Source organism: Penicillium psychrosexuale, assembly GCF_028828465.1.
Source record: "Penicillium psychrosexuale strain IBT 29551 chromosome Unknown utg000002l, whole genome shotgun sequence".
NCBI classification, from domain to species: domain Eukaryota; kingdom Fungi; phylum Ascomycota; class Eurotiomycetes; order Eurotiales; family Aspergillaceae; genus Penicillium; species Penicillium psychrosexuale.
In genome coordinates this window covers 618,253-632,154 of record NW_026643187.1, presented here as the reverse complement: position 1 = coordinate 632,154, position 13,902 = coordinate 618,253, and the positions used below count along the sequence as shown (strand labels likewise).

The following is a 13,902-nucleotide window of genomic DNA, read 5'->3' as shown; positions in this document are numbered from 1 at the left end:
GTAAATGGCAGTCAGACAGTAACTATTTGTATCTTGAGGTTGCTTTGGACCTCATCGCCAACCCCCAACTCGTCCCTCATCCCACCGTGCCTTGGCCTCTTTGCGAGCCGCCAACTTGGACGCCTCGCCCCGTACGCGCCGGACCCAATCTGCAATCTCCTTCTCTGTGGCTCGGCCGTGATGATCTTCGTCGAGGAAGCTCTCTTCAACAGCATGGCAGACGGCTTCCTGTTCCGTGGTCGCCGCGCTGAAGCGCTGGTATAGCGCCTTCGGCGACCACGGGGCTAGGGCGGCATCCATCTCGGTTTGCTTCTTACGCCAGGAGACCTCTAGTGATTGGTGTGTGATCAGCATCGTTTCGGTGGAGGTGCGGACTTCGGCGAGGTGGTTCTGCATTTCTAACACGCGGGTTGCGAGCTCTTTGTTTGTCTGGATTAGACTCTCGAGGTGTTGTTGGCGGGCTGTATAGGAGGGGTGTTGGCTTGAGAGGGCGGAGATCAGGGCTGGGTCTTTGAGGATTGTCTGGAGGTCGGTTGTTCTGGGTTTGTGCGCGTTAGAGGTGTTGTCATTGGTTTTAGGGGTTTGAAGGTTGAGGGAACCCACGACTTGTCGGATAGCAGATCTGGGAGCCAGCCCTCCTCGATTGTTGGGGGATCGGGAATATATAGTTGTTGGGAATTATTGGGGTATGCGCCTTGGTGTGCGCCTGTCTGGTTGTCTGGCTGCCAGGCTTGTGCAGAGGCGTTTTGCGGGGTGCCGCCTCGACTGGCTTCGTGGCTGTTGGGTTTTGGAGGGGGTAGAGGAGGCGTCTCGGGGTCCATTATTTGGGATGAATAGAACTGCGATTGTGGAGGGAAAGGAGACGGTGGTTGAGCCATGATATAAGGTTGGGGGTTGTTGTAGGTAGGAAGCTAGTTGTTACGTTCGAGATGCGGGATGGGCTCGAGCTTGGCGGCGACTAGACCGATGATCTACGCAGTTGCATCAACATGATAACTAGTATGATCTCCAGATAGCAAGTAGGTATCTTGCATTAAATTGCTTCAATGGAGGTATCGTGATATTTCGTGATTCAATCCTAGTTACAAGATCATATCGGAGCTTCTCTTCGGCCTCCGAGCCACTCGGATAACCCCCAACAGCGAGTCTAACAGCGACCCTTCACAGCGTGACCCAAAACTTCAAGTGAGACACAAAGGATCCCGAAGACACGGTAGAGTACCCGTCCGCGCTCGATGTAATCAGCAGAGACTTTGGGACTCGGGGTGGTATTGCTTGGATGGATTTCTTCCAGTGATTCGCATGTTCAAAAGCGATGGTGGCTTCATGTAGATGTTGGAATGAGTTTAACAGTCGCAATGCTTCTGCTTACTCGGTTCTCCTCCGAATTTCCCGTTCCATAGCTTCAATATTGGAGCCGGCCATGGCATCCTTGACCAACTCGCGCACCTCATTCTGCACCTCCTCGCTGTAATAATCCTCACGAGCAGCAAGCTCCTCAATGCGCCTCTTGAATTCTGGATCAGGCTCACCACCAGCAGTTGCCTCTTCTTCCGTCATTGTACCAACGTTCACCCTCATATTGCTGCCAGGGATGGGTCCGGGCGAATTCAAAACTTCTGCGGCCTGAGCGTGTGTTGGAGCGGGAGCACCACCGACGACTTCGCGGAGGTAGGCAGCGACCTGCGGGAACTCATTTTCGGTCTCAAACTTTTCCACGGCTGTCAAGTCCTCGGCGTTCTTCTTATTGGCGTCCACACCCAGCTCCTCGATTAAACAGCGCGCAATGTCACTGTCCTCGACCACAAATAGACATGTCTCGCCATCTTCGTCGAGCAGGTTGACGTCGACATTGAATTCTTTCACTAGAGCGCGTAGGAGATCGGTATGGCCGTAGGAGGCTGCGGCGTGCAGCAATGAGTAGCCGGACTCATCCTGGCTCGATGCGACCGAAGGATTGGACCGCAGCAGGTCCAGAAGGGCCTTGGGGTTGTCGCAGGCCAATAGGTAAGGATTTTGAGCCATGAGTCAGAAGGTATTAATTAAAACTCGTAAATTAGGTGAGTCAAAAGTAGTTGGTGATGTTCAGGCAAGTCAAAGCTGAAAAAGAAAATATCCCGCCTTTCCCTTTCGGCTCCCCGCACCTGATCTGACACATTCAGTCTGACTCTTCATCTGATCCTTTCTGTACTCCTTTCTTTTGTGCTTCATTCTGCGTTTTTCTCTAAATACTCCTAAATTCTTGGGTAGGAGGTCGGTAAAAATATCCCACCTTTTCTCTTTCCCCCACTCTTGTCTGCCCCTCCTCTCCGTGCAGATCTCACACTTTGATATACCCAACTCACAAGAAATGGCGACTCAAGATCCGCACGTCATCTCACAGCTGGTGAAAAGCCTGGAGACTGCTCGCAAAGCTAGAAAGGGCCAGCTAAGGTTCACCTGCAAAAAGCACACCTTTGTGCTAGCCAATAATGTTATTGTGGACTCGTGGAAGTTCCAGGACTGGGACTACAAGCAGGCAGGCCTGCCGACATATGCGCGAGGTCTTTTTACCACCAAACGGAAGGACAACACCCCCGAAATCGCGACTCGCGGATACGACAAGTTCTTCAACGTAGGCGAGACAAAGAACACAGAATGGCGCAACATTGAGAAAAACACAAGGGGTCCCTACGAGCTGAGTGTAAAGGAGAATGGATGCATTATTTTCATTTCTGCTTTGGAAGACGACACATTGCTAGTCTGCAGTAAACACTCGACTGGAGCCCGCGACGATACGAAAGTCTCCCACGCGCAGGCAGGAGAACGTTGGGTGGAACGCCATGTCTCGTCCGTGAATCGATCTGTCAAGGAGCTTGCCCGGACTCTGCGCGAGATGAATGTCACAGCCGTTGGAGAACTCTGCGATGACACTTTTGAGGAGCATGTGCTGGCCTACGATGAGGCTTCTTCGGGCATTTACCTCCACGGTCTCAACTACAACCAGCCTGATTTTCAGACAATGCCTTGTGACAAGGTGCATAAGTTTGCTGACGACTGGGGATTCAAGAAGGCCAAGTTCGAGGTATTTGACGACATCTTCAGGGTGCAGAACTTCCTAGAAGGATGCGCGGAGACAGGAACATGGGATGGACGTGAGACTGAGGGCTTCGTCATCCGATGCCAGCTGAGCGACAACGGAACTGAACCCTACCGGAATTGGTTCTTCAAGTATAAGTTCGAAGAGCCGTACTTGATGTACCGCCAGTGGCGTGAATGTACCAAATCCGTTATCAGAGGGAAACACCCCAAGATCAAGAAGCATGAGAAGGTCACTGAAGAGTACTTGCAGTTCGCTCGACGGACTCTGCTGAGGAACCCTGACATGGCAAATGATTACCTGAATAACCACGGTATCATCGCTTTGCGGGATGAGTTCCTCAAGGAACGAGGAATGAATGGATCCGAGCTTATCGCTCTAGAGGCTAAAAGGCTGAACGAATCGCTGGATGTCAACAAACATGTCATCCTCGCACCGGTTGCTTCGCTGGGTTGTGGAAAGACGACAGTCGCCTTGGCTCTGGTTAAGCTCTTCGGATGGGGACATGTTCAGAACGACAACATCCCGAAACAGAGGAACAAAGCACAGAAGTTCGCTTTCGAGATTAGCCATGCTCTAGGAGAGCATAGTGTTGTAATCGCCGACCGCAACAACCATCAACGGCGCGAACGGAAGCAGCTCATGGACGATATATACCCCGTGCTCCCGGATGCGCAGTTCGTCGCTCTGCATTGGGTTCACGAGCCCAAGGCAGACATGCTCCCCGCCATTCGAGAAGTTACTCGAAAGCGTGTGCTAGATCGTGGCGACAATCACCAATCCATCCGGGCTGGCACCAACGCCCGAGAAGAGACCGTCGGAATCATGGAGGGATTCCTCGGCCGCTTCGAAGGCGTCGACACCACCCGCTTGCCAGACCAGGTCTTCGATCACGTCATTGACCTCGACGTGTGCGCCTCCTCTCGCGAGAACCTCGAAACAGTCGTCAGAGCCCTACACGCCGCCTACCCCCGCCTAGTTCCAACCATGCCAACGGCAGCAGAGCTGGACGAAGCCATCGACGCCTCCCTAAACGACTACACCGTGACAAAGGATCTCAGCTACAGCTATGGCGCCCCACAGAAGCCAAAGAAAAAGACCAAGAGCCAAGAACCCGGCCCCCTCCTCCCCGAACCAACAGACTCCCCCTTCTCACCAGAAGCCCTCTCCAAAAAGATCGAATACTTCAACATCTCCCTCCCAACCACCGAAATAACCTCAATCCTGCACTCCCTCTTCCGGCCAACAACAGCCCCCGAAACAGCCCGTCTCTACAATCAACTTATAAACTCCCGCCGTCTCCAACCAACCTTCCACGTAACCCTCATCCACCGCGCCTCGAAGAAAGACAACCCAGAGATCTGGGACCAGCTAGCAAACTGCTACATCGACACCCAGACCAAAAACCCCGTCCAAAACCCAGCCCAGTACCCGCCAGCCCTGGGCTCCGCGCGCGTGCGCATCGAGCGTCTCGTCTGGGACAACCGCATCATGGCCTTTGTCGCGCGCATCCTGCCTGCCGAGGGCGTCGAGACAGAGACCGGTGTGGCTGAGTGGCCGTGCGCGAATTCTATTCCGCATATCACGGTCGGCACGGTGGCGCCAGATGTTAAGCCGAAGGAGAGTAATGATTTGCTGCGGCGGTGGGTTGAGGTTGGGTCTGGTGGTGAGACGGGGATTTTTGAGGCGGAGGTCGAGGGTGTTAAGGTTGTTGATGGTGTTGTTGGGTTGGTCATGAGTCGGGGGAAGTATTGAGGGGGATTTTTCAATGTGAATGATTGAGAAGATGAAACGGAGTGGTTGTTGAACCTGAGGCTTGATTTCTTTCGTGCTGACTATGACTATTACTATGACTATGACTTTGCTGGATTGCATTTTATGGTGCTGCTTGCATTACTTGTAGATCTTATGTCTGCGTGTCCTCATTCTTATTCATTGAGCTAGCTTTGATATCAAATGGATTTTTTCTATTCATATTTACTTTGCTTTTAAGATTAGGTCTCAGTCGGATTATCTCCAGTGCTAGGTAATGCCTGAGTGTTCTCCATTTCACTTGAGTGATCAAAAAGCGGCAAGAGCTGAACACTAAAGCGGAAAGGGAAACCCATCAAGCGTAGCCTGGAATCCGATGTATATGCACTGGTAACCTACAAGCTCCCATTTTGTGATATCAATATTCAGTATTGTGCTACCAAGAGACGAAGTCCACACGCAAAGGTAAGAATTTGGAGGGAAAAAATGAAATCAAAGTGCCAAACACTGTAGTTCTGGCTAGCTACATATACACAACGAATAGCCCAAACCACGCCCGTTATCGAAGCAACAACGAGTATACCGTTCGATATATGTGAGAGCCGACAAAGAGCAGGGTATCAGATACGAGCAAGTGAACAAATTAACCACTGACCCAAGCGGTAACACGCGATGCTCCGAAACGACCCACGTACTGCAGGCCGGTACTGCCCATGGGGAAATAGCTGACGAGGTACCAGACGAGGGCCGCGAGCTGAAAGATCGAGAATATGAGGGTGAGGAAGAGGTTCTGACGCTAGAATGCACCGAAAAGAAGAAGTCAGCATGAGTTTCTAGAAGAGGATGTTTTGCCGAATGTGGCAAGTGGATGGTGTGTAGTTGTGATATGCGGATAGAACAAGATGACTGGATAGCCAGGGACGGTGAGACACCGGTTGATCTCGATGCTCTGGACTCCGCGCTCTGTGACACCGGTAGGTGTTGGACAAGGTGAAGTAAGGGAAAGGACATCCAAGTCCCGCACCGTGGTGGGACGTGGCACAGACGCAAGAGTCAGAGTAGAGAGACCGGCCGAGCGCAGAGTGTGATAAATTCGAAGGAGCCAAAGTAGCTGCGTCCAACAACAGGCATGACAAGCCGTGGATTCAGGTTGTACTGCGCGATGGGTGTGAAGGCTGCAAGATTCCCCTTTTCCCGGTTGTGCAGTGCGACAATACGGACTCGGGTAGAGAGAGGGAGAGCGAGTGTGCGACAAATAAGGAAATGCAGAGGGGAGTATCATGAGGAGAGGAAGGATCCTCGGCGCACAACGAGGTAAAGCGTAAAGATCAAACACAAAATCCAAATCCGAAAACGAAAACGAAAAAAAGGAAAGATAAAGAAATCGATTTTACTTACCCCGATAGCGAAGTAGAGCGTGAGGGCGATCGATCCAAAATAGGCCGCTGTGAATGGCAACCGTGTCCCCGAGACCAAATGCTTAGCGTAAGTCCACGGTCCCATGAGAACCGCCCATGATAGCAAAAACAAGACTGAGCCGACGGACCATCTAATAAAGAAACCTGTTAGCAAGAGATATCCAAGACCAGAGACGAATGTTCTTGGCATGAGGCGCAGATATAGGTCAATCAGGGCCAATCAGCTTCCAGTGTGAAGTACAAAGGCGCACATGGCCCTAACCAAAATTGACCGATGACCTGGTCTATCCCAGCTCGGGATTTGCTCGGTCGTCCGAGAGCATGAGATAGCCGGGGAAAAAAAGGAAATAAAGCTGGGAAGGCCATAGAAAGCCGGAAAACATAGCCCACATTAATGCGGACCATCGCGGAGGCAACTTACAAGACCGCGAATTTGCGGGGCTTGAGTGACAAGACAGGGAACAAGAAGAAGCAGATCATGAAACAGATTGCTGCGCCCAAATTACATGCACCAAAGATGAGCATGCGATCCCACCGACTCACTATACACAGTCCATGTTAGTGATTTTCTCTCTTCTTTTATCGGCTTGCAAATGGTGGTAATGAATCCTGCCGGCGCAGGAACTGCAGTCTCATCACCTGGACCTTATGCAACGGGGTACGGGAGGAGCTGGGAAGCGGGGGATCACAAGACAGACAACAAAATACTTACAAGCAAAGAATCCCTCTTCTTCTTCCCGTCGAGTTGGTGCCGGCAATGGGGCCCCAGGACCTTCATTGTGAGTGGGCAGTTGAACATAACCCCCTTCGCCGAAGGGGTTGTAAGACTGTAGACGAGATAAGAATGGGGTGTTCGATGACGCGCCAGTTTGCACGGGGAGATCCGGGTCTCTACGCGACCACCCTAGTGAGTTGACAGAGTCTCGGAACGAGTTATTCGCCATGTTTGAGACTAATTTAAGTCAGATTTTAGTCAAGTTTTAGATCCCAAATGAAAGAGGTACGTGCACTACTGCGTCTGCAGAAAAGGCCCGTGGTCTAGGAAGTCAAGACTAAGAGAACACTCTGCAGGGACTATGCGAGATGGAGTGCAGATGATCTGCGCGGGTGGTGGATGATCCGTAAGGATTGGCTAGAGGTGAGGACTTACTCAAGCCAACAGAGGAGCAGATGACGACTGTGTCGAATGTGGATCCGGCTTCCGATGAGCTAGGACACGCCGTGACTGGGTTCGAACGGGGCCTACTTTCCAGGAAAGTTCTCCGGCTCGAAGATATGCCGGTCAAGATCGAAAGATCAAAGGATTTGAATAGCACGCTGGCAGATAAACTTTATGGACAATCTCCGCGACCAAGAAAAGTCTGTCTATTGCACAGTGATAAGGCGTCAGCCCAACGGGATCTGCAGCTATCTCTGCGGAGCTGGCGATGGCTACCGGGGTAGCTTGGAATTCCTCTGGCGCGGCACAAGTGTATCACAATCGAGGGTATGCCGTTCAAAAATGTGGCGAGATAAGCCAACCAAGTGGAAGATAGGTGGAAAGCTTGAACCTTGCGGGCACAATCCGAGAAGGGATGGGAAGCGAACACTGCGTAGGGAGTGCTGATTGGACAAGGAAGCGCAGCGCTATCGAGAAAGGAGGGTATAAAGACGAGGGGAACGAAGCAAAATGACGAGATGGCGTGAAGCTACCGATGCGACCAACCCGATCGGCGTTAAGTGCTGAAACTGTCAGATGATGATGGTTTCCAGTGTTTGGGTACAAAGCTCTCGGACCGAGCCCTGTGGGGTTATTGACCAGGATTATCCCCCCATAGGATTATAACCAGAGGAATGAAAGAAATACATGTCACTTACCAAGAGGGTGAAATGTTGCCTATGTGGCGTGTAGAGGTATAGTTGTATAGTGGCAGTTCCCAGTTCTGCAATGAAGTCGGGGAAAGGAGGCTAATTCCCAATGGGGTATAGCGTGATCCAAATATGTAGCAAGTATATAACACAGCTACAGCGACTTTGTGTATTATTCAATATAGATTACTATCTATTCTTAGTTGTTTTTAGGTTATAACATTGTATAACTATCCATATTTCTTTCCTTTGTGCTATACCCATTGTAGGGTTAAATCCCCTAAAGACATGTAGAACTATAGTCTATACTCCCCTAGAGGTTTTTGTTGCATAAACAAATCGACATGCTTTGAATGAGATTGCCATATGACTGACTTACTATAATATTAATTTGCACTATAATAATAGCCTATTCTTTACTATACCCGATCTAGACTCATGACCATTATTGATAGTGCCCCCGCTCTTTCTGCAACTTCTAATCATTAGTTGCCGTCCCACTGTCGATCCTTCATGGCTGGTGCGCACCCTGTAGCGATCGGCCGTAACTGTAACAGTAGAGTGGCGGCAAAGTTGTTGTATTGGACAGCCCTGCAGAAGCATCTATCAATAACGGTATAACGCCTATAGTTGCCGGCAGTCGTATCGGAAGAACTCCAGACAGATGATGTTGCATACCCATTATATAACCTTTCCCTGTTGACTGTATTTATGTAGCTACCCGTGTACCACGTAGGGGAATTATCCGATAACCATAAGGGCGCTAATATGCATCCGGACTGCACCGTGGGTAACATTATCACTAGCCTCATTGTTTCTCCAAATTTGGGTTCTGCTTTGGCTTTTTCAGTTTCCCTGTTTTCTCTTGCTTTTTCAGACATACTCTGTAGGATGTCCCCGACGCACACGAGGCGGTTTATCCGTGACCCCGGAATGGAGTGCGACCTTAAGCACGTACGATGTCGTCATGTCAGGGTCCTGTGCACGGGTACTTTGAGTAAGAGATAGATAGTCTCAACATCGTTTCTTGAATACCATCAAAGTAGATCGTTGGATACAACTCCTCTCCCTTGCGTCGACCGTGGATTACTAGCGTGTATAGCTGAACCTTGACGGGACGGGACGTCAGATCCATTTCCACTCAAATCTCGGAGATCAGTCCCCATCCGTCGATCTCAGCATACTATGATCCTCTAAACCAGAGTGGCTCTCAAAGAGGGGAAAGTTTGGCGATGTGGCTTAGCACAGTCATACCAAAGCGAGGTGTATTGCTTTGATTCACTATTGGTGGAGGGTCTTAGACACATTCCAACCCCTCCAATTGTCTTTCTGCGTATTCTACTATTCTACTTTTTGCTTCCGATAAAGGCCGGACAGTTAAGTCCGAAGTCCGAAGTTACCGACTGCCTTGAACATTCTGTAGAGTTCCAAATATTGAACTATGACATTATTCCCTTTGCCGCTGTATCCTAGATCAACAACCACAAGTCCGCCTCCTACGTAGAACAAAAATAAACCAAAGAAGAGACTCAAGGCTAAGTGCGTAGTCAGAGCGGAGGAATATGAAGGTCCAAGCTCCCTTGACGATCACAGTGAGGATATGATCGTCACTCCAGACTCCTCTGCACGACATCCCACATGAAGAGTAGACCGCACAGATGCTCTTGCAGAGTTGATACTAGTGCTTATGGATGTGGTCTGTGTTTATTCTTTATTCTTTTTCTCTTTCCTCTTTTCTGCTTTTCTTTCGCATATACACTAGGATCTTGTCCAATCTTGTCTATCTCTGGTATTGCCAAGGTAATGGGATTATGCATGTTAGGTTCTCCGGATGATATTTGCGACTCGTAGTCACTTACGGTTGCTAGCCGATCTATACCATCTCCGGCGTCTTGAGTACTAGTACTCTGCATAGTTAATATAGCTCAACCATATCCACATGGCCTCGTTCGGGAATCTTGAATATGCGCTGCAAAACTCCCACTCTGAATGATAGATTAGGGTTTCTTAGAAGATAGGTTTTGGTATGCTTGTAACCCCAAAATCTCATCTGATACATTCCTACTTGCTCTATTCAAGACATCCGTGAGTCATGATTGCAGTAACAGGTGACAAATATACCAATGTGTATCATGGGATAGCCGTTTTACTTGATCCGGCTGTATCACCCTTCCCCCCTTTGCCCAAGTTTGTTTTTTATTTTGGATTGTGAATATGATAATTTTTTTTCCTTTAGTATTTCCCTTTATTATTATTATTATTATCTATGTATAGTACGAAGAAGAAAAACACAAAAGAGGCTCGGGGGTTTACCGTTGCCACCCCTCCTTCACCCAATATCCACTCACATCCATTTACACTCACACACACCCTTTTTCCCTTCTAATCCAGATGGTAGTAGTCAACTTAATTCTAAAATAAAAATAAAATCCATGTCCGATGGCGTAGGTGAATCTCATCGATTCCCACCGATCGACGGGCTGCATGACCAATGCTGTAATATATCAAATGAGAGATGCAGGAGAGCGCCGCTTGAGTTCATAAAGTCTCCATCCCCTCGGTGTCCGTCTGCGAAACCAGCAAGCGCTTTCCTCTGAGTTGTCACTGCACTTCTGCTCTCGAACTTCTGATTTGTGAAGACTTTATGCCCCGTGAGCTTCTAGTTTAGCATACAGATCAAGGTACGTGTCAAGTTGCTTCTCATATATCAATATCCCCTTCGTTCCTGCATCTGTGATATATGCCTTGTTGCCAGGTGCCCACGTGTGAACGGGGCTCTGCTGATATGTCTTACATGTCTGGACCTGCATGCTTATTGAGATGTCTTGGGATGTATACTCTTGATCTTTCACTAACCTCAACACAGGTCTATACTTCAGTCTACCTAAGTATACTTACATATACCGACTTTGCATACGCTTCTTCAATTGGTAGGTCCTACAATATTTCATCAGCCTCAAACCCAAGCCCAAGCATGTTCCTTTCTTTTGTTATTAAGAAGTAAGCGCTTGCATCAACTCGTATTCCGATTGCAATCCGAGCGTGGGCATCAAATCCCGAGCAAACCCCAGGGGTCAAGGCGCAAGAGATACTCAAATCCAATGTGGCTAATATACAACTTCGGGTGAAGTATGAACTACGAACTATATGATATCAAGGCCAACGTTCTCGACAAAAAATTCCCCAGATCGCCATCTCACCGCCTTCCCACCGCTTGTTTCTTCTCCAGACTTTTTACATCTGCAAAGGATAACTGGGATCAAATACTCCAACTGGGATCAACTGGGATCAACCGAGTTCAGCTGGGAGTACCTGATTCGAGCTTGGTTTCTTCCCTGCTCGTCTCTGGTCTTTGATCTCTTTTCTTCTTCCTGGTCCCCGGTTCTCTTTTATTCCTCGCATTTGCGCACTGCTCAGCTTTATTTCTTTCTCTTTCATCACTTACAAAGTTCTCTAGAACTTCTCCAAGATACTATCACTTTACACCTTACACCTTGTGCCTTGCGATTTCCTCAAGACACCTTTGTGGCCGAGAACTGCACTCATCCCGGGTTTAAGACCGAGGAAATTTCCCCGGCTTATTGGCACGTCTCATAGTCTCCCCGGACTTCATTCTTACAATCCTCATTGTTTCAAGGGTAATTATTCACATTCCTTTTCTCTCTTTCTATTTTGCATTTTGTTGGGTTGCCTGTTGCCTTGCGCACGGAGGCCACGACATCTTCAAGTCGCCTACGGGCGGGGTCGAGTCTTGACTAAGATCTTTTCCATGCACACAGATCGTGACATTCTCACATCCACCACCTCATCCAATATTATTCATTATCGGGCATCTCGGATCGCCTAACTTTTGACAACTGTCGCGGAGAGTCAGTAGGATCGGCACTACGACTCCTCCCTTAGCCCCTCGCCGATCTCCGCCCCATTTTCAAACCCCCATATTGTTTCACCAGGCTATGGCTGAAGCGAGTCTCTTCATCAAACACGAATCCGACGACTACACCCCTTTCATCATGTCACACTCTGGTTACTCGATGGGTAACCAATTCCCCAACGATGCGATCGATCCGTCCGACTTGAACATGCAGCAGCAGAATGGCTTCATGCCCTACTCTTACGGCTCGCAACAGAACATGTCGTCCAGCTTTAACTTCGGAAACTCCGGCATCGATACAGACGAGTTGTTGGATCTCGAGATCAGCGGTCAAAACGGTCATCAGCGCGACAATGTGAATTATCTTCAAGACCAGTCTGCTGGTGGTATCGCGATGAGTCACCAAAGTCAGATGTCGCATATGTACTCCAACACCCCAGATAATGCTCCCATGGCCAGCCCGTTCGTCCAAAATAGCTTCAACTATGAGCAGTATCGCATGAACCAGCAAAATCCCCACATCCATGCCAGCTCTTTCGACCAGAACTACCTCGGCACCAAGCGCCAGAGCTTGCAAGGCATGGACCGTACCTCATCTGACGGCCGCAGCCCCATGACCCCAAAGACACCCGCACTGGGTTCCTTGACATTGGGTACCCCTGAGTCTGGCAGCTTCCCATCCCAGCCTATCCGGACCGGCCTGCAGGCTCGTCACCAGAAAACCCTATCCAACCAGTGGGATGGAACTCCCGGCAGCGCACAGTCTTACGTCGAATCCTCTCCCATCTCATCTCCTCCCCACCAATCGCACCACACCGGAATTTCCGAGATCCTCAAGTCTGGGAAGCACGCCTCACTGCCCGCCAAGGTTGACGCGCATCTCCCTGGTGGCGGGGGAGATCTCGAATCACAAGAAGCCAAGCGCCGACGTCGCCGCGCCTCGCATAACCTGGTAGAACGCCGCCGACGTGACAATATCAACGAACGCATTCAGGATCTCTCCCACCTGGTTCCTCAGCACAGACTAGAAGACGACAAGGTCCGGAAGCAACTTGTGAACAACACCGCTCTTTCCATGGCCGGCGCAGGTGGAAGTGCCGCCACGTCTCTCCTCGCTGGAGGCAACGGTCGCCGTGCGACGGCGGGTAACATCACAATGGGTCTCCCAATCGAAGAGAAGGAGAAAGGTCCTAACAAGGGTGACATACTCAACGGTGCCGTCAGCTGGACTCGCGATCTGATGTGGGCCCTACATGTCAAATACCAGCAAGAAGCGGAACTCGCCGAGCTGATCGGCAGCCTGGGTGGAACTTGGCCCTTCGAGCAAACCGAAGAGGAGAAGCGCATGCGCAGCGAGATCCTCGATGCACTGGAGAGGAATGACCCAACTTCCTTCAGCTACACTCGCGGACCGGGTAGCGGTTTGCGCGTACCCAAGCACACTAACATTGCTGGCGATGCCGTGCAGGGCGGCGACATGTCCGGCCTGACACCTCCCAGCCTGAGTCCTTCGTTCCACAGCGGTACTAGCAGTGCCAACGGCGCTGGTCAGCCGCAGTACTGGAACAGTGCTGGCCATGCTGCTATGAGCTTCAAGGAGGAGGACGAGTACGGCATGGAGATGGGCTAGATGGCTCGTTTCTGCCTTTCTTATTGGGTCATTCGAGTTGACCTTTGCATACACGGCGTATCAATACGGGGACCGATCAGTTGGCGTACTAGGAGTGAAAGAGAACGGGCTCATGATTTTTTTTCTTCCTCGATTTTTCTTGCGTTGTCATTACTTCATGCATCCATGTCAGTACGAGTAGTTCTCTTCTTTTCTCATCTTGATTTTGTGATTTTTCTCCGGTGCTTGCGTGCTTATTTCGGTCTCACCTGGCTTTATTTTTATTCCATATCGATACCCTGTTTATTTCCTTGATCTTCCT

General features: G+C 49.9%; 5 protein-coding genes across 5 annotated transcripts; 2 read left to right on the top strand and 3 right to left on the bottom strand.

Annotated features, from left to right (window-relative positions):
* Positions 1-51: 51 nt before the first annotated feature.
* On the bottom strand, positions 52-878 carry N7518_001376 (vacuolar protein sorting family 37 protein; the record flags this gene model as incomplete). The annotated part of the gene is made up of 2 exons (XM_057182304.1): positions 52-538; positions 604-878. 2 exons carry the CDS (start codon positions 876-878, stop codon positions 52-54), a joined length of 762 nt encoding a protein of 253 aa, XP_057043754.1.
* A 490-nt stretch (positions 879-1,368) lies between these two features.
* Positions 1,369-2,025, bottom strand: N7518_001375 (ankyrin repeat protein; the record flags this gene model as incomplete). Its single annotated transcript, XM_057182303.1, has 1 exon — positions 1,369-2,025. One exon carries the CDS (start codon positions 2,023-2,025, stop codon positions 1,369-1,371), a length of 657 nt encoding a protein of 218 aa, XP_057043753.1.
* A 325-nt stretch (positions 2,026-2,350) lies between these two features.
* N7518_001374 (tRNA ligase) lies at positions 2,351-4,834 on the top strand (the record flags this gene model as incomplete). Its single annotated transcript, XM_057182302.1, has 1 exon — positions 2,351-4,834. One exon carries the CDS (start codon positions 2,351-2,353, stop codon positions 4,832-4,834), a length of 2,484 nt encoding a protein of 827 aa, XP_057043752.1.
* A 640-nt stretch (positions 4,835-5,474) lies between these two features.
* N7518_001373 (putative Golgi traffic protein SFT2) lies at positions 5,475-7,193 on the bottom strand (the record flags this gene model as incomplete). Its single annotated transcript, XM_057182301.1, has 4 exons — positions 5,475-5,627; positions 6,230-6,380; positions 6,671-6,791; positions 6,962-7,193. 4 exons carry the CDS (start codon positions 7,191-7,193, stop codon positions 5,475-5,477), a joined length of 657 nt encoding a protein of 218 aa, XP_057043751.1.
* Positions 7,194-12,053: 4,860 nt separating this feature from the next.
* Positions 12,054-13,601, top strand: N7518_001372 (basic helix-loop-helix domain-containing protein; the record flags this gene model as incomplete). The annotated part of the gene is made up of 1 exon (XM_057182300.1): positions 12,054-13,601. The coding sequence occupies one exon, from the start codon at positions 12,054-12,056 to the stop codon at positions 13,599-13,601; it is 1,548 nt and encodes a 515-aa protein (XP_057043750.1).
* Between the last annotated feature and the right edge of the window lie 301 nt (positions 13,602-13,902).